General features: G+C 49.9%; 1 protein-coding gene across 1 annotated transcript; it reads right to left on the reverse strand.

The window, feature by feature from the left end:
• Window positions 1-125: 125 nt before the first annotated feature.
• Window positions 126-25,378, reverse strand: LOC130118622 (gamma-aminobutyric acid type B receptor subunit 2-like). Its single transcript, XM_056287063.1, has 19 exons — window positions 25,136-25,378; window positions 24,627-24,764; window positions 23,643-23,813; window positions 20,087-20,188; window positions 18,411-18,476; window positions 13,617-13,805; window positions 12,538-12,783; window positions 10,897-10,957; window positions 8,170-8,250; window positions 7,871-8,066; window positions 7,509-7,641; window positions 5,741-5,848; window positions 4,130-4,249; window positions 3,676-3,786; window positions 3,290-3,517; window positions 2,535-2,684; window positions 2,167-2,293; window positions 976-1,084; window positions 126-252 (listed from the first exon to the last, which is right to left on the reverse strand). The coding sequence occupies exons 1-19, from the start codon at window positions 25,376-25,378 to the stop codon at window positions 126-128; spliced, it is 2,706 nt and encodes a 901-aa protein (XP_056143038.1).
• Between the last annotated feature and the right edge of the window lie 1,573 nt (window positions 25,379-26,951).

Here is a 26,951-nt window from a genome sequence, read left to right on the forward strand (position 1 = left end):
ACGACCCAGTAGTGTGTGTCTGTGTTTTCAGCTCGGTGTTTTCTCCCACAGAGGAACTGAATCAGACAGGCTGCTGATGGCTGTGGGAGCTGTTGTTGGGCTGTGATGAACAGTTTGTTATATTTTCATTGTTCTGCAACGGCGACCTCTGAGATGCTGTACAGACTGGAAGGACTGGCGGAGACTCCGCCGATGACTGGGAGGTAGGCATGGTGGAGGATGGGCAGCTGTAAGGAGAACCGGCGCCTCACGCTGGTGGAACAGGGATAAATATCAGGAAGTTGGTTTCAAACCCCTGCATAGCTAGCCTAGCAAGTCTGAGCAAATCCACCTTTCTTGGGATGTTTGGTTTGGTCTCCACTTTATTGAGAGCAATTTCAAAAAGTCAGGCCCATCTCAAAAGTGGCCGCTCCACAGCTCTGAAGACTGAGTCAAAGAGGCTGATATGGCAGCGATGGTGAATGGTGGAATAAGTTGTGTTGAGAAGGCCATTTGGTAGAACAAGTCACATGACGGTACCAACATGCAAGAGTATGTTGGCCGGCATGGTAAGAGTCCCGACCTTGTCCCTTTCACTGCTGCTGTTTACAGTTCTGCTGCAGAACTGTAAACAGCAGCAGGACTAGACAGTCTACCTTTTGGATGGACCCTCCCTTTTAAAACCACCCTCAGTTAGGAGGCCAGAACCAACATCTGAAAAGAGATCAATGTGATGGACTGTGATTGGTCTGACATGCAAGGCTTCTAAATATGATTTTATGAGAAAATTATTAACATACTTTCCCTCATGCAACATCTGTTGGAATGCACATAACTTAAGTACACCTTGCCTACCTTGTGGCATTCACCAATTTTTCCTATTATGTGTGTGTGTGTGTGTATATATATGTATGTGTGTATATATATATATGTATGTGTGTGTATATATATATATGTATGTGTGTATATATATATATATGTGGGTTTGGGCCTTACTGATCAGGAGAGTTGATGTCCTCCAGCCGGTGAGTTTCCACCCTGGAGTTTCTGTTCTCAGCACTGATCTGGGCTTCATGGGTCTCTCTGGTGCTGGATTTGATTTCAACTGCTGGGGGGTAAAAAATTAACTTTTGCTTTGATTTTCTTGGACCGGAAAAACATGCCAGAGTGATGAGACATAAACCAAAGGTCCTAGGATACAAATCCAAAACTTTTGCACTCAGGCCTCAACAAACATGGAAGACACTTAACTGGTAGAGACACCAAGACTCCCAAAAACCTCCCTTAACTTTAATTTACCATCAAAAACGGTAGGAGTATGACATCTGCTGATTCATTATGGGGTCAAAGTTACCACAGAGGAAATGGTACACAATCACTGTCCTGCTCAGGAAGGACTAAGAAGGATGGGCTTTAGTTCATGCTGAATCTGAACCTGGGACCTTCTGGATATCTCTGCACCATCCTGAGGTCTCTGCTGCATATCAACTTAGATTAACATCAACATTCACAACAGGTTAGCAAAGATGTACCCCAATGTAATAGGACTCACCCACTAACCTTATACATGTGTGTTGGTCCTGTCCCAGGCTACTAGACCACTGGACAAAAATATCTGAAACTCGGCGGGATGCTAACAACATGATCATTGATCCTATCCCACTTACAGCAATATTTGGCATTCCACCACAAGCAAACTTCCCCTTCCCATTGCAAAAGGTCCTGGCTTTCACAGCTTTATTGGCCATCTATGGGGGGGGGGGGCTAAGCGTACATCTGTCACCATCTTACAATGCTGTGATTGCAACTGTTCCCCAGTCCTCTGTGACTGGGACACATGGCCATTGAAATTCTAGTTCATGGTCACGGCAATTTGCATATGAAACTGACCATTCAAAGAAGGTTGACTCCGGTCATCTGGACACAACGTTTATTGACAGACACGTTTCATCACTCAACTAAGTGACCCCTTCAGTCTCACCTGACTGCAGATTGGTGGTTATGCCTCTGTATTGTTTATAAGGGTGGGGACACCTGCAGTCAGGTGAGACTGAAGAGGTCAGTTAGATGATGATGAAACTTTTCTCTCTCATAAACGCTGTGCCCAGATGAACTGATTCCACCTTCTGTGATTTTACCTGGACTACTGAGCATGCATGAAGCCATAATGTGTGATGGTATGATTACCGTGGCTCCTGTCTGAGTTGTGGTGCAGTTTTCTTTCATCAGAAGAGGCCGAGGTCTGGTTGAGTTGCAGGGAAATGGCCTCAATCTCCCCGTCCAGCTGCAGACAAATAGAGTTACTCTCAAGGACCTCGCCACAGGAAGCCAAGAAGTGTTAAAGATATGATGAGGGTAAACGGCACCGTGAGAACTAAGGTATGGATTTAGGTATGCGCACACACACACACACAGAGTCTGTAAACAAAGACTGCATTTATAAATATATAAATATAAGGAATATAGCTTCCAAGACAGGTGACATTTTCATGAATATTAATGATGACTTCATCTGTCATCTTATTTGGGGATAAAACTCTTCAGTCCTTATTGACCTGTTCCAAGTGTGTCTGGAGGAGCTGGTTCTGATGGATCAGCTGTTGGACCGTACCACTGGCGTCGTCTTTAGGACCCGCACAGGACTGCTCTTGGAAACTGGACTGAAACTCTGCTGTCTGACCCAGTCCACTCCTAATGTACAGAACCTAAGATATGACAGACAGAATTCACCTAGACATGTATGGGCCTCGCTGCCTCTCAATTTAATTCCAGTGATGTGAAAAGCAAAATGCAAACCAAACACCATCATCAAATAGGGAAACTTGGATTGTAGGAAAAAATGTGCAACTTCTGGGAACTTCTGGCTGGGCAGTGTAGGAGATGGGCGCCTGCATTTTCCATAATTCTATTTGCACCATTTGTATATTTACCTCATTTAATTGCATAAATTAGACAATAACTGTCCTTCGTTTCCAAATAAGTCGGCCAGCAATGTCGAGACAACCGCGACGAGCGAAAGCAGACTGGGCTGCAACTCAAGCAGCTCCTGAGGCTAAGATGGCGGAGCCGCTGACCATTGCTGACCTAGTGAAAGAGCTCGAGGAAAAACCATGAGAGCCTGGCTGCAGAACTCAAAACACACCTCTGCATATTTGGTGACCTCCCGTTCACCTATGCGGACGTCTCTGGACACCATCAGCGCCACATTAGACTCACACAATCAAAAGAGAGCAACCATGGAAAGTACTCTCACCAGCCACAGTGATGATAGAGGATAGAATAATTTGACCCGGGACAGCACCATCCTAACCTTTGGGCAGAACATGGAAGCGAGGATGAAGCAGTTACAGAGGACGATGGGTAGGGCGGTCGAGCAGAACTGCAGCTGAGGATGACTGGAAGTCAGCAGAGAGCTCAACACGCCGAAGATGCTGGACAAGGTCACGGCACAGACGCTCCGCAGCAGATGCTTCCCATCACCGGCGGGATGCTCTTCCTGTCTGCCCCTTATGTTCCAGGCAAGAAAACAGCCAAGACCCTGAGAAGAGGACAGGAGCTTGTTGTGAGAGTTCCTGCTGGCATTTATGCTGATGGGCCAATAGTCCATTATTATAAGTAAGCGAGCAGAAGTGGTGGCATGTGATGAAGTCAGCTTTGGGATTTCATGCCGTCAGATGAAGTCTACCTTGTACTCACCATCACAGCGCCTTTGTATCCATAAACCACAGTGAGCCACAGGTCCAGATTGGTGCTGGCACAGTGTTCTGAGTAAGGCCTGACAGAAACGTCTGACCCGCCGATGTCCGTCTGACAAACAAAGCAATCTGGAAATGTGAAAACTTCAAAACAAGAAATCAGCGGTTTGAAAACGTTAAAATCTGTGCGGGCATGAAATAAAACTTAATGTTGAATATTACTGATCATTTTAGCTTTCTTCAACCCTGTAGCTTGTAGGCTAGAAGGATTATATAATGGAATTAGAGATATTCTATTCAATATCTATTCTCTATTCCACTTATTATCAAATAATCCCAAAATAAAAGATTGGTCTGTGGGGGAAACTTGCCCAACATTGTTAGCTAGCATAACGGGTTAAGACTATCAATAGATATCATAGTCTCGTCATCTTTCTCATCCTTCCCAGCATTACCTCTAAGCTATGCTCAAACACCACCCGCCTGAGAGGGTCCAGGATCTGCCAGGAGGCTAACACAAACCCATCCAGCAGCAACATGGCAGCCACTACCCTGCCTGGTCCCTCCAAGCGGCTCTGCAGACACAGACGGAAAAAGAGACCATACAGCAAATCCCAACCCATCCATGGTCTATACCGATCTAATCCAACTCAGGCTCACTGCCCCTTCCTTACATGACATGAACTACTACAAGCCCTCCAGCCCACATGACCACATAGGTCATACACCCTCTAATGCCACCCACAGGAGCGTTTCCTAAATTAGCGCCCCTACTGGCAGCAGGAGATATGCCACAGATACTTTTCGCCTCTGTGCATTGTGGGTTTTTATCTACTTGTTGACATCCTTTTTACAACGCCTCACAGACAGGCTGATGAAGGGAAGTAGTCGGTAAATAGTGATGAAAACAATAGAAAATGTAGTCAGTGCGTTTTTGTGTCGTTTCGCTGTCTAAGATTGCTATTGCCAGCACGACCGCTAGAGGTCGCTTAACTTTAAAACGTAACGATAGGTCGTAATAAGCTGCTTGTACAAACGACGTGTGGGGTGGTTTTTTTGGTGTAGGACAGTCTCATGCAATGAGTGAGAGGCTTGGAAGTACCCTGGTCTGGTTGCCTGTTGCCTGGTCTATGGATTATAACTATTATTATAACACACACGCTGGATTATGACACACACACACAACTCCATTCAGTGTTGTAGTACTCAAGTCCAGGACTCGGACTCGACTTGGACTTGAGCACTGATGACTCGGACTTGAGCATTGACTGCATTCGGACTTGTTAATTGATAAAGACTGTTAGTTTTTTGTAATAGGCCCTAATCATTTGGCATAAGATCTTGATGCTATATTAATACCGTAACATTACCGTGTGTTCCCCCTACATGCGAACTCACACGCATACCCTCATGTTCAGTAACAGTTAGTGCTAAGATGCCGAACCCGACTCAGACTCAACCTCGATGACTCGCACTCGGATTCAGGTAATGGGGACTTGACTCGGACTCTTTGGGGACTCGGACTCGAACACTGGGGACTCGACTCGGACTCGAGGTTTAGTGACTCGACTAGAACACTGCCTCCCTTCATACCAATGGGCGATTCGTAGTCTCCAGTTCATGTAAGGTGCAGGAGAGCTGTGGTTAAACCAAGGGCCCTCGTGCCACAAGGCACCGGTGCTGAAAACAAAGCCACCATGCAGTCAACGATGGCGACGGATGAACGAAAAGTAAAATAGGCCATTGAAAGTGAATACAATACAAGATATAATATGGCTGCTGATATCATGACATAGTCTTGTCAAGTAAACTAAGGAATAATCTAAAGAGGACCAAGAAGATGGTCTGAATAGTTGGTCCACCTCGGCCAAAACACTGTACACTGTGCTGTACACTGCTCAGACATCAGCCAGAACATGTTCACGCTGGCTGGGTCCGTGTTGGGTAGAAGGCAAGTTTAGACAAAAGAAGAGAAAGTCAAAGCAGGAACTCAAATTCTATGGAAGAAGTGTAAATGTAGATCTTTTGTTTTTCTCTAAACTGAATATGTTTTAGTAATACGATACCTTCTCTTCTGCGCTTGTTTTGGTGAACGGTGAATACATTCTCCAGGTTTTGGCAAAAAGCGCCCCGAAGCCTATGGTGTGTCCTACTGACAGAGACCAGAGGCGAACCTACAGGATGTGGACAAAGAAAAAACATGTACAATGTGTGAGACATGGACCTAACACTGACAAGAGACAGGTTGCCATCAATCTCCTTTCCCCTTCATGAACCCAAAGAGGTGTCTCTCCTCACGTTTTAATTCAAGCCTGGATAAGAGTTAAATTTGGTTGGACGGTTTGGAGACAGTGGCACTGATGAAAAGACAGGAGGAGGAGCTGGAGGTGGAGGTGGCAGAGATGAAGATAAGATTTTCACTGGGAGTGATGAAGACGGACAGGATTAGGAAGGAGTATATTAGAGGGACAGCTCAGGTTGGACGGTTTGGAGACAAAGCAAGAGAGACAAGATGGAGATGGTTTGGACATGTGTGGAGGAGAGATGCTGGGTATACTGGGAGAAGGATGCTGAATATGGAGCTGCCAGGGAAGAGGAGAAGAGGAAGGCCAAAGAGGAGGTTTATGGATGTGGTGAGGGAGGACATGCAGGTGGCTGGTGTGACAGAGGAGGATGCAGAGGACAGGAAGAGGTGGAAATGGATGATCCGCTGTGGCGCCCCCTAACGGGAGCAGCCGAAAGTGGTAGTAGGAGGAGTAGTAGTGGCTGTTAACAGTGGGAAACATGAATGAGCTCCTGACAGGTGGGTAGTGATGTAATTCTGATGCCTGGTCGTGACAAAGAAGACGGCACAACCTGGGATTCTAGCTAATGAAGAAATAATGTGCAGGACTGACAGGCTTCATCAGGCTGGTGCCTTATATATCTACTACTCCAAAAACACGATTTAGATTCAAATGACATTTTAAAGGAGCCAGGCCCTTTTTCCATCAGTGTCCTTTCTAATCTACCCTTAAAGACGACGAGATGTTTTAAGATGTTTCGTCACAATTTGCAGTTTTGCTCCACCTTAACGAGTGGAAGAGACATCTTTTCAACATATGAATAAAGACCGAAACATATATTTTGAATTGACTGACGTGAAAGTTTGTTCGTGATCTTGTTCTTGCTCAGGAGTGAGGGTAGGATGGAGCGGGAGATTGACAGGTGGCTTGGTGCAGCATCAGCAGTAATGTGGATGTTGTACTGGACCGTTGTTGTGGTGAAGAGGGAGCTGAGCTGGAAGGCAAAGCTCTCAATTTACCAGTCAGTCTTGGTTCCACCCCTCACCTATGGTCATGAGCTTTGGGTAGTGACAGAAAGGGTGAGATCGCGGATACAAGTGGCTGAAATGAGTTTCCTCCGTAGGGAGTCTGGGCTCAGCCTTAGAGATAGGGTGAGGAGCTCACACATCTGGAGGGAGCTCAGAGTAGAGCCGCTGCTCCTTCACGTCGAAAGGAGCCAGTGGAGGTGGTTCGGGCATCTGATCAGGATGCCTCCTGGGCTCCTTCCTTTGGAGGTTTACTGGGCACGGCCAACTGGGAGGAGACCCCGGGGTAGACCCAGAGCTCACTGGAGGGACTACCTGCCCAGTCTGGCCTGGGAACGCCTTGGGATCCCCCAGGAGGAGCTGGAGGGTGTTGCTGGGAAGAGGGACGTCTGGAGCGCCCTACTTAGCTTGCTGCCACCGTGACCCGACCCCGGAGAAGTGGCTGATGATGAATGCATGACTGAAATGAAAGTGGACTGAGCATCACTCTGTGTCTATCACAGAGGGACGGATAAAAACCTCACAGAACAAAGAAGATCGAAAGTTGGTTCAGACACCAGGGATCCATCCAGACCAGAGAGGAGGACGGAGGAGGAGGAAAGCAGCATTCCCAGGAGGAGCAGTTCATCCAGGGGCCAACCGGATGCCTTGACCAGCCTGCAAATATGAAAGAAGAGACTGGCAGCATTTACCCAAAAAAAAAAAAAGTTGGAGAAAAGAAGCAGCAGGCCTACAGCCACTCAGAAAAAGACAATATTTCAGAAATACACTGATACTACAGTAAAATCCAAAATGCATTCCAAACACAAACCAGCTCACCGACCCCTCCAACTACATTTCAGAGACTTTGGGTTTAACAACTCCAGCCATCAGTAAAATGTCAGACCTTGGGTTTGAGAAGGAGGCTGTGCTGGTTTGACTGGAGACGTACCAGTGTTTATGGTGTCTGATGCTGAAGAGCAGGACGGTGAGGGTGATGATGATGGTTAAGGTGGTAACCGATGACATCACGCCGTAGGAAATGAGATCTATGTGCCTTGGCTGTAGACTAACAAAGGTGCGGTCCCTGGCCGGTGTCTCGCCTTCAGGACAAATTGGTATGAGTTAAAACCTTTAGAAACAACACCTCATCATCATCATCATTTAAGATAGATGCATAAGTGAGAGATCAGAACTGACTCTTACCCTTAAACTTCATCCTGTCGGTAATCAGATGGAGCTCCTGGGTGGAGGTGTTGTACTGACCTACCTCCACCTCTCTGGCCCCTGTGGAAACCGACCCATTAGTCTGACTGTTTTGTCACCCTTTCTGCCAGGTACCTAGTTCTGTCTGTCTGTCTGTCTGTCTTCCCAACTAAATCCATCAAGAGAAGAAGAGTTCAGACATGTAACATCATGTGATCAATCTAGAATGCTGATTTAGTGGTGGTGAGTCTAGTGGTTAATGGTGGTCAGTAGTTACTGGTTAGCTGTGAGTGGTTCGTCTTGTTCTTTGTGTTCAGGGGTGGATAGTGATTAGTGGTGGTCAGTGATTAGTGGTGGGTAGTGATTAGTGGTGGATAGTGATCAGTGGTGGGTAGTGATCAGTGGTGGTCAGTGAGTAGTAGTGATTAATGGTAGGTAGTGAGTAGTGGTGGATAGTGATTAGTGGTGGCTAGTGAGGAGTGGTGGGTAGTGAGTACTGGTGGGTAGTGAGTAGTGGTTGGTAGTGAGTAGTAGTGATTAATGGTAGGTAGTGAGTAGTGGTGGGTAGTGAGTAGTGGTTGGTAGTGAGTAGTGGTTGGTAGTGAGTAGTAGTGATTAATGGTAGGTAGTGAGTAGTGGTGGGTAGTGAGTAGTGGTGGGTAGTGGTTGGTAGTGAGTAGTAGTGATTAATGGTAGGTAGTGAGTACTGGTGGGTAGTGAGTAGTGGTGGGTAGTGGTTGGTAGTGAGTAGTAGTGATTAATGGTAGGTAGTGAGTAGTGGTGGGTAGTGAGTAGTGGTTGGTAGTGAGTAGTAGTGATTAATGGTAGGTAGTGAGTACTGGTGGGTAGTGAGTAGTGGTTGGTAGTGGTTGGTAGTGAGTAGTAGTGATTAATGGTAGGTAGTGAGTAGTGGTGGGTAGTGAGTAGTGGTTGGTAGTGAGTAGTAGTGATTAATGGTAGGTAGTGAGTACTGGTGGGTAGTGAGTAGTGGTTGGTAGTGAGTAGTAGTGATTAATGGTAGGTAGTGAGTAGTGGTGGGTAGTGAGTAGTGGTGGGTAGTGGTTGGTAGTGAGTAGTAGTGATTAATGGTAGGTAGTGAGTAGTGGTGGGTAGTGGTTGGTAGTGAGTAGTAGTGATTAATGGTAGGTAGTGAGTAGTGGTGGGTAGTGAGTAGTGGTGGATAGTGATTAGTGGTGGCTAGTGAGGAGTGGTGGGTAGTGAGGAGTGGTGGGTAGTGAGTACTGGTGGGTAGTGAGTAGTGGTTGGTAGTGAGTAGTAGTGAGGATTGGTGGGTAGTGAGGATTGGTGGGTGGTGAGTACTGGTGGGTAGTGAGTAGTGGTTGGTAGTGAGTAGTGGTGGGTAGTGAGTAGTAGTGAGGATTGGTGGGTGGTGAGTAGTAGTGAGGATTGGTGGGTGGTGAGTAGTGGTGGGTAGTGAGTAGTGGAGGGTAGTGAGTAGTGGTGGGTAGTGAGTAGTGGTGGGTAGTGAGGAGTGGTGGGTAGTGAGGAGTGGTGGGTAGTGAGGAGTGGTGGGTGGTGAGTAGTAGTGAGTAGTGGAGGGTAGTGAGTAGTGGTGGGTAGTGAGTAGTAGTGAGTAGTGGTGGGTAGTGAGTAGTAGTGAGTAGTGGTGGGTAGTGAGTAGTGGTGGGTAGTGAGTAGTGGTGGGTAGTGAGTAGTAGTGAGTAGTGGTGGGTAGTGAGTAGTAGTGAGTAGTGGAGGGTAGTGAGTAGTGGAGGGTAGTGAGTAGTGGAGGGTAGTGAGTAGTGGAGGGTAGTGAGTAGTGGTGGGTAGTGAGGAGTGGTGGGTGGTGAGTAGTAGTGAGTAGTGGAGGGTAGTGAGGAGTGGAGGGTAGTGAGTAGTGGAGGGTAGTGAGTAGTAGTGAGTAGTGGAGGGTAGTGAGTAGTGGAGGGTAGTGAGTAGTGGTGGGTAGTGAGGAGTGGTGGGTGGTGAGTAGTAGTGAGTAGTGGTGGGTAGTGAGTAGTGGTGGGTAGTGAGTAGTGGTGGGTAGTGAGTAGTAGTGAGTAGTGGAGGGTAGTGAGTAGTGGAGGGTAGTGAGTAGTGGAGGGTAGTGAGTAGTGGTGGGTAGTGAGTAGTGGAGGGTAGTGAGTAGTGGTGGGTAGTGAGTAGTGGTGGGTAGTGAGTAGTAGTGAGTAGTGGAGGGTAGTGAGTAGTGGAGGGTAGTGAGTAGTGGAGGGTAGTGAGTAGTGGAGGGTAGTGAGTAGTGGTGGGTAGTGAGGAGTGGTGGGTAGTGAGTAGTGGTGGGTAGTGAGGAGTGGTGGGTAGTGAGTAGTGGAGGGTAGTGAGTAGTAGTGAGTAGTGGAGGGTAGTGAGTAGTGGAGGGTAGTGAGTAGTAGAGGGTAGTGAGTAGTGGTGGGTAGTGAGTAGTAGTGGGTAGTGAGTAGTGGAGGGTAGTGAGTAGTGGAGGGTAGTGAGTAGTAGTGAGTAGTGGAGGGTAGTGAGTAGTAGAGGGTAGTGAGTAGTAGTGAGTAGTGGAGGGTAGTGAGTAGTAGAGGGTAGTGAGTAGTGGAGGGTAGTGAGTAGTGGAGGGTAGTGAGTAGTAGTGAGTAGTGGAGGGTAGTGAGTAGTGGTGGGTAGTGAGTAGTGGAGGGTAGTGAGTAGTGGTGGGTAGTGAGTAGTTCAGTGGTAAGTGGGGCAGAAGTAACTCGAGCCTGCTCCATCCCTTTCAGCCTAACTAAGAAAACCTCATTCACTGAGGAGTTACGGCACCTTGAAACTGACTCAGCTCAACCGATGCCGCCCGCTCTCCATTCCAGAACTGAACGGGGCCCTAAAGGAACACAAACAAACAAACACTCAACAACAACGAGGACCATACATACGATTACACCTGATGTGTCCTATCAGACCCAGGCCTGGAGCACTTTCTGTGACCTTCATGATGTTTCTTAACATGGTTTCACAGTAGTGCTAGTAATACTGGTAGTATTAGATGGTGTAGTAGCTGTAATAACAGCTTCCTGTACTAGTGGTAGTACAGGAAGAAGTTGTAGTAATAGTATCGGTGTAAGTAGTACTAATTGTTGCGGTAATAATAGCTGTAGTAGTAGTAGAAATATGATCAGTGGCAGTAAAAGTATTTATCGTATTGAGAATAGCAGTAGTAGCAATACTCAAAGTAGCATCAGTACCAGCATTAGTAGTAGTGGTTGTGAGATAGTAGTAGTATTAATGGTAGCAGTGGTAATAGTAGAAGTTGTAGAAATAGTGTAATAGTAAAAGTGTTAATTATAGTAGTAGTAGTAGTAGTAAATCCAGTCACTGGGGATGCACAAGCCAGTGCATTGTTAGGGCCGGTCTCGAGCCCGGATAAATGGGGATCGTTGCACCAGGAAGGGCATCCGGCATTAAGCCTTTGCCAAATGAAATATGTGGATCCTAAATCAGATTTCCATACCATATAGGTCGAGGCCCAGGATACCAACCACCACCACCGGTACTGTTGGCCAGCAGGGGGCCGGAGGAAACTAGGCTACTGTCGGGTGAAGGAGAAGGAGAAGGAGAGGGGGAAGGAGAGGGGGAAGGCATATCCAGAGGCTGCAGGAGAGGAGGAAGGGCAGGAGTGTGGAGGGGAGTGGGAACCTTGAATGACCGCTCCGTATCGCGGTCCGCCCGGCTGAGTTGGAACCGCAGCAGATGAAGTGTGCTGGCCGTGATGTGCTCACTAAGCCGGGCTTCAGCGAGGAGCAGGACGGCAGATCTGGAAAAGGCCTCGAGTCTTTTCCATTTAGGAGCAGCAGCTCGTCCGTCTTGTTGGCCAGAGAGTGGACAGTCACCAGGTGGACTGACGGGACCGCGGTTCTAAATCCCCTCTGTCGCAGTTTAACAAGCGCTCCGAGACTCACTTCCCCCTTCAGCGTCTTCATCGTAGTAGCGATCAAGACCCCGGCGAGACTTCGGTTAAAACGTTCAGTGAAAGTTGGTGGAGATGTCCGTTCGGGTTGTCCAGTGGACAGTTGGAGGCCTAAAGGTTCCTCCTGCTGTAGGTGGTCAGTGAGTGGACATGGAAACTAAACAGATAAACAAAAACAGAGAATGTACAAGAGAGCCCAGAACCGAGGCTGCCGTCCACGGCGCCGTCTTGATGACGAGCTACTGGGGGAAGGAGGCTGAATATGGAGCTGCCAGGGGAGAGGACAAGAGGAAGGCCGAGGAGGAGGAGGTTCATGGACGTGGTGAGGCAGGACGTGCAGGTGGTTGGCGTGATAGAGGGAGATGCAGAGGACAGGAAGAGATGGAAACGGATGATCCGCTGTGGCGCCCCCTAACGGGAGCAGCTGGAAGAAGAAGAAGAAGTAGCAGTAGCAGTAGTAGTAGTAGGGGTGGTAGCTCTGGTAGTGGTACACTTACCGTGACTCCGTTAAAGTGCGTCTGCTTCATGGCGTCCAGCACCATTCTCTCCATCTCCGTGGCCGTGGTGCTGGTTAGGTTTGGGTGAAGGCCGTACCTCTCCCGGTGTCGGACCGACTCCATGACCCGGCTCAGAGCGTTGGCCATGACCCAGACGCCATCATAAGTGAAGCCGTGGAGCTCGGTGGGTTTCGCCCCCTCACCTCTCAGCTCTGTGAGGTATGCTTCCTCGTATTCCTCGGGGGTCTGCCACATTAACATGAAAGGTTGATATTGTGAGGGTTTTTTTTTCTGTAATCACTGCAGAACACGTGCTGTTGTGTGTGTGTGTGTGTGTGTGTGTGTGTGTGTGTGTGTGTGTGTCATGTACAGTGGAGAACATGATCAATATGTTACCGGTCAGACCTCTTATTAAATAATACATTCTCAATAATCCTGAAATCAGTCGCCTCAGTTACCACTTTCAGCAGAGCCAAGATAAACTAACAATTACAAAACCCTAACCACTACCACCCCCTCCCCCTTTTCTTCTCCCCAATAGTACCCGTCCAATCACCCCACTCTTCTGCTCCACCCCCTCTGCTGATCCGGGGAGGGCTGCAGACTACCACATGCCTCCTCCCATACATGTGGAGTCACCAGCTGCTTCTTTTCACCTGACAGTGAGGAGTTTCACCAGGAGGACGTAGCACGTGGTAGGATCACGCTATTCCCCCCCAGTTCCCCCCCGAACAGGTGTCCTGACCCACCAGAGGAGGCGCTAGTGCAGCGACCAGGACACATAACTACACCCGGCTTCCCACCCACAGACAGGGCCAATTGTGTCTGTAGGGACGCCCCACCAAGCCGGAGGCAACACGGGGATTCGAACCAGCGATCCCTGTGTTGGTAGGCAACGGACTAGACCGCCACGCCACCCGGATGCCCCACATGAACACCTTTAACCTTACGTCAACCCGTCATCTCTCTAACCACTCTCTTATGCTGAGCCTACACTGACCTCGCCATTAGCTAACAGCAACCGACGAGCTCGGTTTAGATGTTACCCCGGCCTGGAGACCGAAGCCAGCAGGTCTCACCCTTCCAGAGATGCCTCTGGTGTGTCCGTCACTCAGGTGTCTGACAGAAAGCCTGAAGGACCCCTCCATGGCTGTCACCAGTCTGTCTGCAGAACAAGCGGCGACCTGAGAGTCCAACGTCCACCTGCCGCTGGGCCCACTGGTTAGAATCCACTGGTACCGCTGGCCGAACATGTTCAGTCTGTAGGCCTGCAGAAGACGTGTGATCATGTCAGAGAGGCACACCTCATCTGGGGGAGAGTGCAGGTACCCCCACCCTTATAAACAACACAGGGACTGCAGGTACCCCCACCCTTATAAACAACACAGGGACTGCAGGTACCCCCACCCTTATAAACAACACAGGGACTGCAGGTACCCCCACCCTTATAAACAACACAGGGACTGCAGGTACCCCCACCCTTATAAACAACACAGGGACTGCAGGTACCCCCACCCTTATAAACAACACAGGGACTGCAGGTACCCCCACCCTTATAAACAACACAGTGACTGCAGGTACCCCCACCCTTATAAACAATACAGTGACTGCAGGTACCCCCACCCTTATAAACAATACAGTGACTGCAGGTACCCCCACCCTTATAAACAACACAGGGACTGCAGGTACCCCCACCCTTATAAACAACACAGTGACTGCAGGTACCCCCACCCTTATAAACAACACAGTGACTGCAGGTACCCCCACCCTTATAAACAATACAGTGACTGCAGGTACCCCCACCCTTATAAACAACACAGGGACTGCAGGTACCCCCACCCTTATAAACAACACAGGGACTGCAGGTGTCCCCACCCTTATAAACAACACAGTGACTGCAGGTACCCCCACCCTTATAAACAACACAGTGACTGCAGGTACCCCCACCCTTATAAACAACACAGTGACTGCAGGTACCCCCACCCTTATAAACAACACAGTGACTGCAGGTACCCCCACCCTTATAAACAACACAGTGACTGCAGGTACCCCCACCCTTATAAACAACACAGTGACTGCAGGTACCCCACCCTTATAAACAACACAGTGACTGCAGGTACCCCACCCTTATAAACAATACAGTGACTGCAGGTACCCCCACCCTTATAAACAACACAGTGACTGCAGGTACCCCCACCCTTATAAACAATACAGTGACTGCAGGTACCCCACCCTTATAAACAACACAGTGACTGCAGGTACCCCACCCTTATAAACAACACAGGGACTGCAGGTACCCCCACCCTTATAAACAACACAGTGACTGCAGGTACCCCCACCCTTATAAACAACACAGTGACTGCAGGTACCCCCACCCTTATAAACAATACAGTGACTGCAGGTACCCCCACCCTTATAAACAACACAGGGACTGCAGGTACCCCCACCCTTATAAACAATACAGTGACTGCAGGTGTCCCCACCCTTATAAACAACACAGTGACTGCAGGTACCCCCACCCTTATAAACAACACAGTGACTGCAGGTACCCCCACCCTTATAAACAACACAGTGACTGCAGGTACCCCCACCCTTATAAACAATACAGTGACTGCAGGTACCCCACCCTTATAAACAACACAGTGACTGCAGGTGTCCCCACCCTTATAAACAACACAGGGACTGCAGGTACCCCCACCCTTATAAACAACACAGGGACTGCAGGTACCCCCACCCTTATAAACAACACAGTGACTCCAGGTACCCCCACCCTTATAAACAACACAGTGACTGCAGGTGTCCCCACCCTTATAAACAACACAGGGACTGCAGGTACCCCCACCCTTATAAACAATACAGTGACTGCAGGTACCCCCACCCTTATAAACAACACAGTGACTGCAGGTACCCCACCCTTATAAACAACACAGTGGCATAACGACCCAAATGAACGATCAGTCTCATATGCAAATATGGGCGTGACCATTAACTAGAGTTACAGTGGCCATGTGTACTATTCACAGAGGATTGGGAATAGTTGTAATACAGCATTGTAAGATGGTGACAGATGTACTCTTAGCCCCCCCCCCCCCCCCGTTCAGGGATGGTTGTTCCCTCTTCACATAGATGGTCTCTTTGACTCCCCGTTCAAACCAGCGTTCCTCCCTATCAAGGCTGTGCACCTCCTCATCCCTGAAAGAGTGGCCACTGGCCTGTAGATGGTCTGGACTGTGGACAAGGCTCAGCGTTTTTCTTTTTTTCAAAGCCATCCAGCATGCCAAATTTCTGCACAAGAGGACACTTACATAACCTCACATGAACAGGAACAACTTATGGATCCATGGAAACATAAAATCCGGGTGAAAATCAGTTTAAACTGATCTGCTCCTTTTAAAAAAAAATCTGGGTATTTTTCGGTGGGACTCTGTAAAAACCGAAAACGCTGAGCCTTGACTGTGGAGTCCTGGTCTGTAGGTGGTGTAGACTGTGGAGTCCTGGTCTGTAGGTGGTGTAGACTGTGGAGTCCTGGTCTGTAGGTGGTGTAGGCTGTGGAGTCGTGGTCTGTAGATAGTGTAGACTGTGTAGATGGTGTAGGCTGTGTGGATGGTGTAGACTGTGTAGGTGGTGTAGGCTGTGTGGATGGTGTAGACTGTGTAGGTGGTGTAGGCTGTGGAGTCGTGGTCTGTAGATAGTGTAGACTGTGTAGGTGGTGTAGACTGTGTGGATGGTGTAGACTGTGTAGGTGGTGTAGACTGTGTAGGTGGTGTAGACTGTGGAGTCCTGGCCTGTAGATGGTGTAGACTGTGTAGAAGGTGTAGACTGTGTAGACTGTGTAGGTGGTGTAGACTGTGTGGATGGTGTAGGCTGTGTGGATGGTGTAGGCTGTGTAGGTGGTGTAGACTGTGTAGATGGTGTAGATGGTGTAGACTGTGGAGGTGGTGTAGACTGTGTGGATGGTGTAGACTGTGTAGATGGTGTAGACTGTGGAGTCCTGGTCTGTAGATGGTGTAGACTGTGTAGGTGGTGTAGACTGTGTAGATGATGTAGACTGTGTGGATGGTGTAGACTGTGTAGATGGTGTAGACTGTGGAGTCCTGGTCTGTAGATGGTGTAGGCTGTGGAGTCCTGGTCTGTAGATAGTGTAGGCTGTGTGGATGGTGTAGACTGTGTAGGTGATGTAGACTGTGTAGGTGGTGTAGACTGTGTAGATGATGTAGACTGTGTGGATGGTGTAGACTGTGTGGATGGTGTAGACTGTGTAGATGGTGTAGACTGTGGAGTCCTGGTCTGTAGATGGTGTAGACTGTGTAGGTGATGTAGACTGTGTAGGTGGTGTAGACTGTGGAGTCCTGGTTTGTAGATGGTGTAGACTGTGTAGGTGATGTAGACTGTGTAGGTGGTGTAGACTGTGTAGGTGGTGTAGACTGTGTGGATGGTGTAGACTGTGTGGATGGTGTAGACTGTGTAGGTGGTGTAGACTGTGTAGGTGGTGTAGACTGTGTAGATGGTGTAGACTGTGTAGGTGATGTAGACTGTGTAGGTGGTGTAGACTGTGTAGATGGTGTAGACTGTGTAGGTGATGTAGACTGTGTAGATGGTGTAGACTGTGTAGGTGGTGTAGACTGTGGAGTCCTGGTCTGTAGGTGGTGTAGGCTGTGGAGTCCTGGCCTGTAGATGGTGTAGACTGTGTAGGTGATGTAGACTGTGTAGGTGGTGTAGACTGTGGAGTCCTGGCCTGTAGATGGTGTAGACTGTGTAGGTGGTGTAGACTGTGGAGTCCTGGTCTGTAGATGGTGTAGACTGTGTAGGTGATGTAGACTGTGTAGGTGGTGTAGACTGTGTAGATGGTGTAGACTGTGTAGGTGATGTAGACTGTGTAGGTGGTGTAGACTGTGTGGATGGTGTAGACTGTGTAGGTGGTGTAGACTGTGTAGGTGGTGTAGACTGTGTGGATGGTGTAGACTGTGTAGGTGGTGTAGACTGTGTAGGTGGTGTAGACTGTGGAGTCCTGGCCTGACGTGTTAGCTCTCCTGTGTTGTGTCCTCCTCTTGTCCAGAGTGTGTTTGGTTTCCCAGATGGACCAGTCACGGCAGTGCTCCTGGCACCTAGCAGCTACACTATGTTGCTCTGGTTGTCCCGGGGGACCTGGTCCTTGGGGTAGACCACCTTCTGGTGCAGTGTGGTTTGGGGTTTGAAAGCAACTGAGACGCGGTGTTTGGAAAATACCTGTCTCAACTGTTCCGACACTCCCTCCACATACGGACTCCCCACCGGTTTACTCTGAGGCAGCTGTTGTCCTGCTCCTCTCCTCCATCGGGTGGTGCACTGTCTGGGGTCTTCCTGGTTTGGACATGCGCCCAGTCTGGATCACCACACCGAACCAGGACCTGTTTCATGTGGGACTTCTCCTCTTCCCCGGCCGCTGTGTCGGTGGGGACGTTGTCAGCTCGGTGGTCCAGCGTCCTGATGTCTCCTAGTTTGAGCTCCGGTGGATTCTGAGAGTCCAACCTTCAGTCCTGATCCGTATGTGTTGGTTTACAGTAAACCTCAACAATCACACGTCCCCCATCACCGGCTGCAGCTGGTCATACGCTGGACACACAACACCGTGTCACGTTGTGCGTCCTGGGAGAGAGGTCCTCCTCCTCCGCTGCTCCCCCTGAGGTTTCTTCCTGTTTCCCCCCGTTAAAGGGTTTTAGGGAGGTGGTCCTCCTCCGATGTGAGGGTCTGAGGACGGGAGGTTGTGTTGCTGTAAAGCCCCCTGGGGGACATTTGTGATACTGGGCTACACAAATAACACTGCCTTGCCTTGCCTGGCTCGTCTCCCCTGGCTGGCTGTGGGGAGCTGTGGTCTCTAACGGACATGTACTTACACAACAGAAGACCTGCGAGGCAGCGCCCCCTTGGAGCAGTCCTACGAGGATCCTGGCGTCTCTGTCCTTCACACAAGACACACAACTTGTTCAGACAACACACATGAGGGACATGGTTTGGGGTTTTACTTTGGGCTGCACACTCACGTGTTGGTTCTGGTTCTGGTTCTTGGTTATGGCAGGTGTGTTGGTCCGTTAGAGGGACTCTACCAGGTGTGTGTGTGTGTGTGTGTGTGTTGGTATGTCCTGTGTTGGTCTGTCAGAGGGACTGTACCATGTGTGTCAGTAAGCTCTGTGTGTGTGTGTGTGTGTGTGTGTGTGTGTGTGTGTGTGTGTGTGTGTGTGTGTGTGTGTGTGTGTGTGTGTGTGTGTGTGTGTGTGTGTGTGTGTTGGTATGTCCTGTGTTGGTCCTTCAGAGGGACTCTACCAGGTGTGTTGGTCCGTTAGAGGGACTCTACCATGTGTGTGTGTGTGTGTGTGTGTGTGTGTGTGTGTGTGTGTGTTGGTATGTCCTGTGTTGGTCCTTCAGAGGGACTCTACCAGGTGTGTTGGTCCGTTAGAGGGACTCTACCATGTGTGTGTGTGTGTGTGTGTGTGTGTGTGTGTGTGTGTTGGTATGTCCTGTGTTGGTCCGTTAGAAGGACTGTACCAGGTGTGTCAGTAGGCTCTGTGTGTGTGTGTGTGTGTGTGTGTGTGTGTGTGTGTGTGTGTGTGTGTGTGTGTGTTGGTATGTCCTGTGTTGGTCCGTTAGAAGGACTCTACCAGGTGTGTCAGTAGGCTCTGTGTGTGTGTGTGTGTGTGTGTGTGTGTGTGTGTGTTTGTGTGTGTGTTGGTATGTCCTGTGTTGGTCTGTCAGAGGGACTGTACCAGGTGTGTCAGTAGGCTCTGTGTGTGTGTGTGTGTGTGTGTGTGTGTGTGTGTGTGTGTGTGTGTGTGTGTGTGTGTGTGTGTGTGTGTGTGTGTGTGTGTTGGTATGTCCTGTGTTGGTCTGTTAGAAGGACTGTACCAGGTGTGTCAGTAGGCTCTGTGTGTGTGTGTGTGTGTGTGTGTGTGTGTGTGTGTGTGTGTGTGTGTGTGTGTGTGTGTGTGTGTGTGTGTGTTGGTATGTCCTGTGTTGGTCTGTTAGAAGGACTGTACCAGGTGTGTCAGTAGGCTCTGTGTGTGTGTGTGTGTGTGTGTGTGTGTGTGTGTGTGTGTGTGTGTGTGTGTGTGTGTGTGTGTGTGTGTTGGTATGTCCTGTGTTGGTCTGTCAGAGGGACTGTACCAGGTGTGTCAGTAGGCTCTGTGTGTGTGTCTGTGTGTGTGTGTGTGTGTGTGTGTGTGTGTGTGTGTGTGTGTGTGTGTGTGTGTGTGTGTGTGTGTGTTGGTATGTCCTGTGTTGGTCTGTCAGAGGGACTGTACCAGGTGTGTCAGTAGGCTCTGTGTGTGTGTGTGTGTGTGTGTGTGTGTGTGTGTGTGTGTGTGTGTGTGTGTGTGTGTGTGTGTGTTGGTATGTCCTGTGTTGGTCTGTCAGAGGGACTGTACCAGGTGTGTCAGTAGGCTCTGTGTGTGTGTGTGTGTGTGTGTGTGTGTGTGTGTGTGTGTGTGTGTGTGTGTGTGTGTGTGTGTGTGTGTGTGTGTGTGTGTGTCCTGCCGTCCTCAGTGCTGGCTCTTCCTCTCTCGTGACACCTGGATACCTTCAGTTGTTTTAGCTTTGCACAGGGGTCCTCAGAGAGCACGTCGGTGGCTATGATCTGGACGTCGGCCTTCCTCAGCTGCCGGACGAGATCCGTCTTCGTCTGTAAAACATAAACAGAGAAAACTCAACCCCAGCTGGCAGAGAAGAGAGGGGTCCATGTGGGCTCCTGGTTCACGTCATGGGGGATTTCGGGAGGGAAGACCGGGAGTAATACCCACAGGTACAGCGGGTCGTTTGGGGATGACTCCATACTTCTCTGAGGAGGTCGGAGTACGAGGCTGACGCCAGTTGATTGGAACGTCAGCCTCCTACTCAGATCTCCTCAGAGAAGTATGGAGGGACCTGGCAGTACAGAAGCTGTGCCACAGAAAGGTCCGAGGCCTCTCATCTAGAGGCCACGTTACGAATGAAGAGGTGAGAAGAAGGATTACACAAGGCCGCTGAACACACGACGACTTGCTGACAGTCGTCAAGAAGAGAAAACTGGAGCGGTCTAAGTATCGGCTTTGTGTCGATGCAGCTGCCCACTGGGGATCGGGGTTCACGCCCCGGTCTCATCAGATCGACTATGGCCGGACTTGATGAAGCAGCGATAACTGGCAGCGCTGTCTTCGGGGGGGGGCGGAGTCGGCTTGTGTTCGTCACATGACTGCGTCTCTGTGTGTGTGTGTGTGTGTGTGTGTGTGGGGAAAAGCAGTGGTTCGGCCTGGAGTCGACTCCTTCGAGACCGCCGGCCGGAGAGAGGCAGTTGGCGAACGCATGACGCAGTACGAGGGTGGGAGTTTGAAGTAGAACAGGGAGTGACTGGCCACTAAATTGGGAGAAAAAGGGGAAAAATCTGAAATAAATTTAGGGGGGGAAAAAAGAAGAGAAAAGTGAGCTGGTACGGTCACATGTCGAGAAGTTCCCGCCCTGCCGAGACCCTCCTGCAAGGCACCGCCAGGGGGCGGGCGAAGACGAGGGAGACCGAAGAAGCGATGGCCATGTACCATCAGAGAGTGGACAGGCCTCGACTTGGCCAGCTTACAGAGGGCAGACCGAGATGGCGAGGACCGGTTGTGGATTCAACAGCGGTGCCCCAACGACCCCTCGAGAGGTTACGGGACAGCTGAGGTGAGGTGAGGAGTTCTGATGATAAACCGACTGAGTGACTGGTCGAAACCTTGCTGGTGTTTGTAACGGGAGTAGGGGCATTTCCACAGCCGGTAGATGCTAATGTGGTGGGACAACTAATCAGATGTTCTGCTGATGGTGGATCAGAGAGCACAAGTTACCAGCCGCCATTTGGAGGATCCCTTCTTTTCTGAACCCCCATATCTGAACCCATATCTGAACCCATATCTGAATCCATATCTGAATCCGTATCTGAATCCGTATCTGAACCCATATCTGAATCCATATCTGAACCCGTATCTGAACCCGTATCTGAACCCATATCTGAACCCATATCTGAACCCATATCTGAACCCGTATCTGAACCCATATCTGAACCCATATCTGAACCCATAGCTGAATCCATATCTGAACCCGTATCTGAACCCGTATCTGAACCCGTATCTGAACCCATAGCTGAATCCATATCTGAACCCGTATCTGAACCCGTATCTGAACCCGTATCTGAACCCATATCTGAACCCATATCTGAACCCATATCTGAATCCATATCTGAACCCATATCTGAACCCATATCTGAATCCATATCTGAACCCATATCTGAACCCATATCTGAACCCATATCTGAATCCATATCTGAATCCGTATCTGAATCCGTATCTGAACCCATATCTGAATCCATATCTGAACCCGTATCTGAACCCGTATCTGAACCCATATCTGAACCCATATCTGAACCCATAGCTGAACCCGTATCTGAACCCGTATCTGAACCCGTATCTGAACCCATATCTGAACCCATATCTGAACCCATATCTGAATCCATATCTGAACCCGTATCTGAACCCGTATCTGAACCCATATCTGAACCCATATCTGAACCCATAGCTGAATCCATATCTGAACCCGTATCTGAACCCGTATCTGAACCCGAATCTGAACCCATATCTGAACCCATATCTGAATCCATATCTGAACCCATATCTGAATCCATATCTGAACCCATATTTGAACCCATATCTGAATCCATATCTGAACCCATATCTGAACCCATATCTGAATCCATATCTGAACCCATATCTGAATCCATATCTGAATCCATATCTGAACCCATATCTGAACCCATATCTGAATCCATATCTGAACCCGTATCTGAACCCATATCTGAACCCATATCTGAACCCATATCTGAACCCGTATCTGAACCCGTATCTGAACCCATATCTGAACACCCATATCTGAACCCATATCTGAACCCGTATCTGAACCCATATCTGAACCCATATCTGAACCCATATCTGAATCCATATCTGAACCCATATCTGAACCCATATCTGAACCCATATCTGAACCCGTATCTGCTGTACACGACATAAATCTAGCTTCCTGCTGCAGCACCACGTGACAAAGTGAACCTGAACAGTGGCTTTATAAAGGCGTGGGTGATGGTCGTCTAAGCGGGTCTCTAGCCACGGGCAGCACACAGCAATGTTCCATCTCTATATTATTGTTCCGAGTAGCCTGCCGTGTCACGTTCAGAACCACGCCTGCCCGCCAGACCCTCGCCACCCGCCCACCACAGCGCTCAGCTGAGGGGCGAAGCGAGGAGGATGTGGGCGGCACGGTGGCGCAGCGGTTAGCACGGTGGCCTCACAGCAGGAAGGTCGTGGGTTCGAGCCCCGGGGTAGTCCAACCATGGGGGTCGTCCCGGGTCGTCCTCTGTGTGGAGTTTGCATGTTCTCCCCGTGTCTGCGTGGGTTTCCTCCCACAGTCCAAACACATGGAGGTCAGGTGACTCGGCTGTACCACATTGTCCCTAGGTGTGTGTGTGTGTGTGTGTGTGTGTGTGTGTGTGTGTGTGTGTGTGGCTAAGGCTGAATGTGTGTGTGTGTGTGTGTGGTAAGAACATAAACAACACCAAGCATCCCAGAATGAGCCAGCACTGTCCACGTATTTTGAATATGATAACGTAAATAAAGTGCAGCCCCAGACAGCATCCAGATGTGGGCCACATCAGGCAGTGATGTGGTACTAGTGGTCTTCTTCTGGCCCTGACAAAACAGATGTGAGGAGCCTGAAGTGGCCCACATGTATAGTAGCAAATATGGCCCAAATATGCCAAATCAAACGTGGGCCTTTTTGTGGCAAAGCTGCGGTGCTCTGGGCAACATGTGATCTGGATGTGACCCTGCAGCGCCCCGTGTGGTGAAAGGTGAATATGGCCCAAATATCACAAAACAAATATGGCCACCTTTGGCAAATATGTGGCATTGCTATGGCTTGGTTCTGGCCCATAACTGGCAAACGGGAGCGGACCGCCCAAGTGCCATCACTCCAGGCGGTATGTGGGCCGGATGGAGTGTCGGTGTGGGACGGGTCCGGGCCACAGCAGTTCTGCTGTCTGGGGCTCCGGTTTGTTGAATGCTGATCCTGAGTGTCACCTCTGTTGGCGTTTGATCCTCCTGGGTGAGAAGGGCAACTCTGCTCCAGCTGAAGCTTCGGAGCAGCTCCACGACGGCCCGGTTCACGGCTCTGTCTGAGGGAACCGTACTGAAGAAGTTTGGGAACCTCCGCCGGTCGGACAGGCCAGGGGCCGGGGCAGCGAAAGACAGCTGGGACATAGGAGGCAGAGGACACACAACGAACAAATACATACATGGAAGCATGAAGGAAGTGAGGAATTAATGGGCTTTTTTACCCCCCCTTTTCTCCCCAATTGTACCCGGCCAATTACCCCCCTCTTCCGAGCCGTCCCGGTCTCTGCTCCACCCCCTCCACTGATCCAGGAGGGCTGCAGACTACCACATGTCTCCTCCCATACATGTGGAGTCGCCAGCCACTTCTTTTCACCTGACAGTGAGGAGTTTCACCAGGGGGACGTAGCACATGGGAGGATCACGCTATTCCCCCCAGTCCCCCTTCCCCCTGAACAGGCGCCCCGACTGGCCAGAGGAGGCGCTAGTGCAGCGACCAGGACACATACCCACATCTGGCTTCCCACCCACAGACACGGCCAGTTGTGTCTGTAGGGACGCCCGACCAAGGCGGAGGTAACACGGGGATTCGAACCGGCGATCCCCGTGTTGGTAGGTAACGGAATAGACCGCTACACCACCCGGACGCCCCCGATAAATGAATGTTGGCTCAAATGAACAAACTTGTGGAAACAAATAGAAGCATGTGGATTATGTGTGTGTGTGGCGCGAGCGGTTCCCATCTGAAGTCTGTGGCCAGTTAAGAGACCCCAGACTGCCGGGCGCCGTCTGCAGGGCGGTGTGAATGGTATGAAGCGGTGAGGGTGGTTATGATGGACACGGTGTCCAACAGAAGGTGTAGACGTGGACTAGCGTGGCGGAGTTCAGCCATTCCAGCCCGTCCACCACGACGCAGGACTGAAATGAGGGCAGAGTCTGGTTTTGAGATACCTGAACCAGGTCCAGAGCCTGAAGAGACCTGGCGATGAGTGATGTCATAGCATGGCACGCCCCTCCGAAGACCATCAGGTACTTTGGCCCCGTCCACATTGCGTCAAAGAGAGCTTTGAGTCCTTTACTGCCATCACACTACCAAAAAATAAATAAATAAATAAATAATGGAAACTGTTGTCATGCCAACTGTGGCTCAGTATCTACAACTAAATGATGTTGGAGAAGATGCTTCAGCAAGTTCTTCAGTTTTAACACAATGTCCCACACACACACACACACACACACACACAAACTGTGGCTACTGCTGTTGCCTCCACCCATCAAGCACGATGGCGTCCATTCTCCACCTCAAGACAGACAGTCAGACACCACACCTAGCTGAACATCTCCTCCATCTGTGAGCGCCAGTGTGGCGCTTTAACGCTGACGCTCCGGCCACGCCGGCTCTGCAAGCTAACGAGCAAAAGAACCAACACAAGTCCGAGTGCCGTGTCCAGTAAACACACCTGTGAGTCCAGCAGCTCAAAGTGAATCTCGTAGCGACCCAGAGGAGGGGGTTGACCCTTCAGGTCTCGCAGAGCCAGCCGAACTGCCGGGAGGAGCGACGCCGTCAGGTTCTCCTGCCCGGGTGGCGGGGTGACGGGCGAGACCCACAGCACGGGCAACGGGTGGCGGACGAGGGACCGGCCCGGCAAAGCCAGCAGCCACGCAAGAATCAGGAAGCAACCTAAAGCTGCCCACCCGCTCATCCTCCTCCTCCAACTTTTGGGTCACGCCGCCTCGTATGCACGGCTCCGGCCTGCACCCTGTCCAGAAGTCGAGTCAGTTTTATCTGTATCGCCCAAAACCACAAATGACCGACTTGCCTCCGGGGGCTTTACGGCAACACTACACCCCGTCCTCAGACCCTCTCGTCGGCTAAGCAACGACTCCCTAACAAAAAACCAAACCTGTCCCGGCAAAGCAGGCCTAATCCTCTGGCATTAGCTGTGTGCTCCAGGCGGGCTGAGGGGATGAAGGGATAAAGATCACCTCGCAGATCACACGGACATCTGTCACCGGCCTTTCAGCTTTCAGCCCGATCTAGCCTGCAGCGCCACACACTGTCCGTCCAATGGTATGTCCCCCCCGTTAAAATGTCTTCATAAGCACCGCACCGAGAAAGATTCCTGTTAAAATGTGTGTAGTCTCTATTAATCCTGGTTTCAGTACGAGGCCCAGCAACCCAACTAGTGTCTGCTGCAGCCGAAACAGTGGCGGCTGTGAACTGGACAAACGTTGGTCAACCAAGCAGGAGCCAGTGTCCAGGCCAGCTGGCGTCTTGTGTCCCCTTGAAAAGACTCCCCTTCATTTAATTTACAATCTACAGTGGCCGCACGGTGGCGCAGTGGTTAGCGCGGTCGCCTCACAGCAAGAAGGTCGTGGGTTCGAGCCCCGGGGTCGTCCAACCTCGGGGGTCGTCCCGGGTCGTCCTCTGTGTGGAGTTTGCATGTTCTCCCCGTGTCTGCGTGGGTTTCCTCCGGGGGTCCGGTTTCCTCCCACAGTCCAAAGACATGTAGGTCAGGTGACTCAAAGACATGTAGGTCAGGTGACTCAAAGACATGTAGGTCAGGTGACTCAAAGACATGTAGGTCAGGTGACTCAGCCGTACTAAATTGTCCCTAGGTGTGTGTGTGTGTGTGTGTGTGTGTGTGTCCTGTGTGATGGTCTGGCGGCCTGTCCAGGGTGCCTCCCCGCCTGCCGCCCAGTGACTGCTGGGACAGGCTCCAGCGTCCCTGAGAGCAGGGTAAGCGGTTCGGTTAATGGATGGACAATTAACATGATAGTTGTGTTCTCAACTCTTTCAGTGTCGTATTGTGTAAACTGTGTAAACACAACATCATTGCATGTTGTGCGTCTTGGGAGAGCGATCCCTCCTCTGTTGCGCCCCCTGAGGTTTCTTCTTATCTCTACCTTATGTCATACACGTGTACTATAAGTAAGGTTGTCCTGTCATTACCTTGTTATAACATACAGTGCATCCAGAAAGTATTCCCACCCCTTCACTTTCCCCACATGTTGTTATGTTACAGCCTTATTCCAAAATGGATTAAATTCCTTGTTTTCTCATCAATCTACACACAATACCCCATAATGACAAAGTGAAAAAGGTTTTGTAGAAATTTTTGCAAATTTATTAAAAATAAATAACTGAAATATTGCATGTACATAAGTATTCACACCCTTTGCTATGACACTCAAAATTGAGCTCAGGTTCATCCTGTTTCCGCTGATCAGCCTTGAGATGTTTCTACATCTTGATTAGTGTCCACCCGTAGTAAA

The sequence above is a fragment of the Lampris incognitus genome, chromosome 9, assembly GCF_029633865.1.
Source record: "Lampris incognitus isolate fLamInc1 chromosome 9, fLamInc1.hap2, whole genome shotgun sequence".
Classification (NCBI taxonomy): Eukaryota; Metazoa; Chordata; class Actinopteri; order Lampriformes; family Lampridae; genus Lampris; species Lampris incognitus.

Excerpts from the sequence above, each read along its gene's own strand:
- LOC130118622 (XM_056287063.1), bottom strand. The coding sequence starts at position 25,378 with ATGAGCGGGTGGGCAGCTTTAGGTTGCTTCCTGATTCTTGCGTGGCTG. Across the intron at positions 7,642-7,870 it reads GCCTCCTTCTCAAACCCAAG|GCTGGTCAAGGCATCCGGTT; the intron begins GTCTGACATTTT and ends TCATATTTGCAG. Across the intron at positions 2,294-2,534 it reads TCCAGACACACTTGGAACAG|GTCCTTGAGAGTAACTCTAT; the intron begins GTCAATAAGGAC and ends TCCTGTGGCGAG.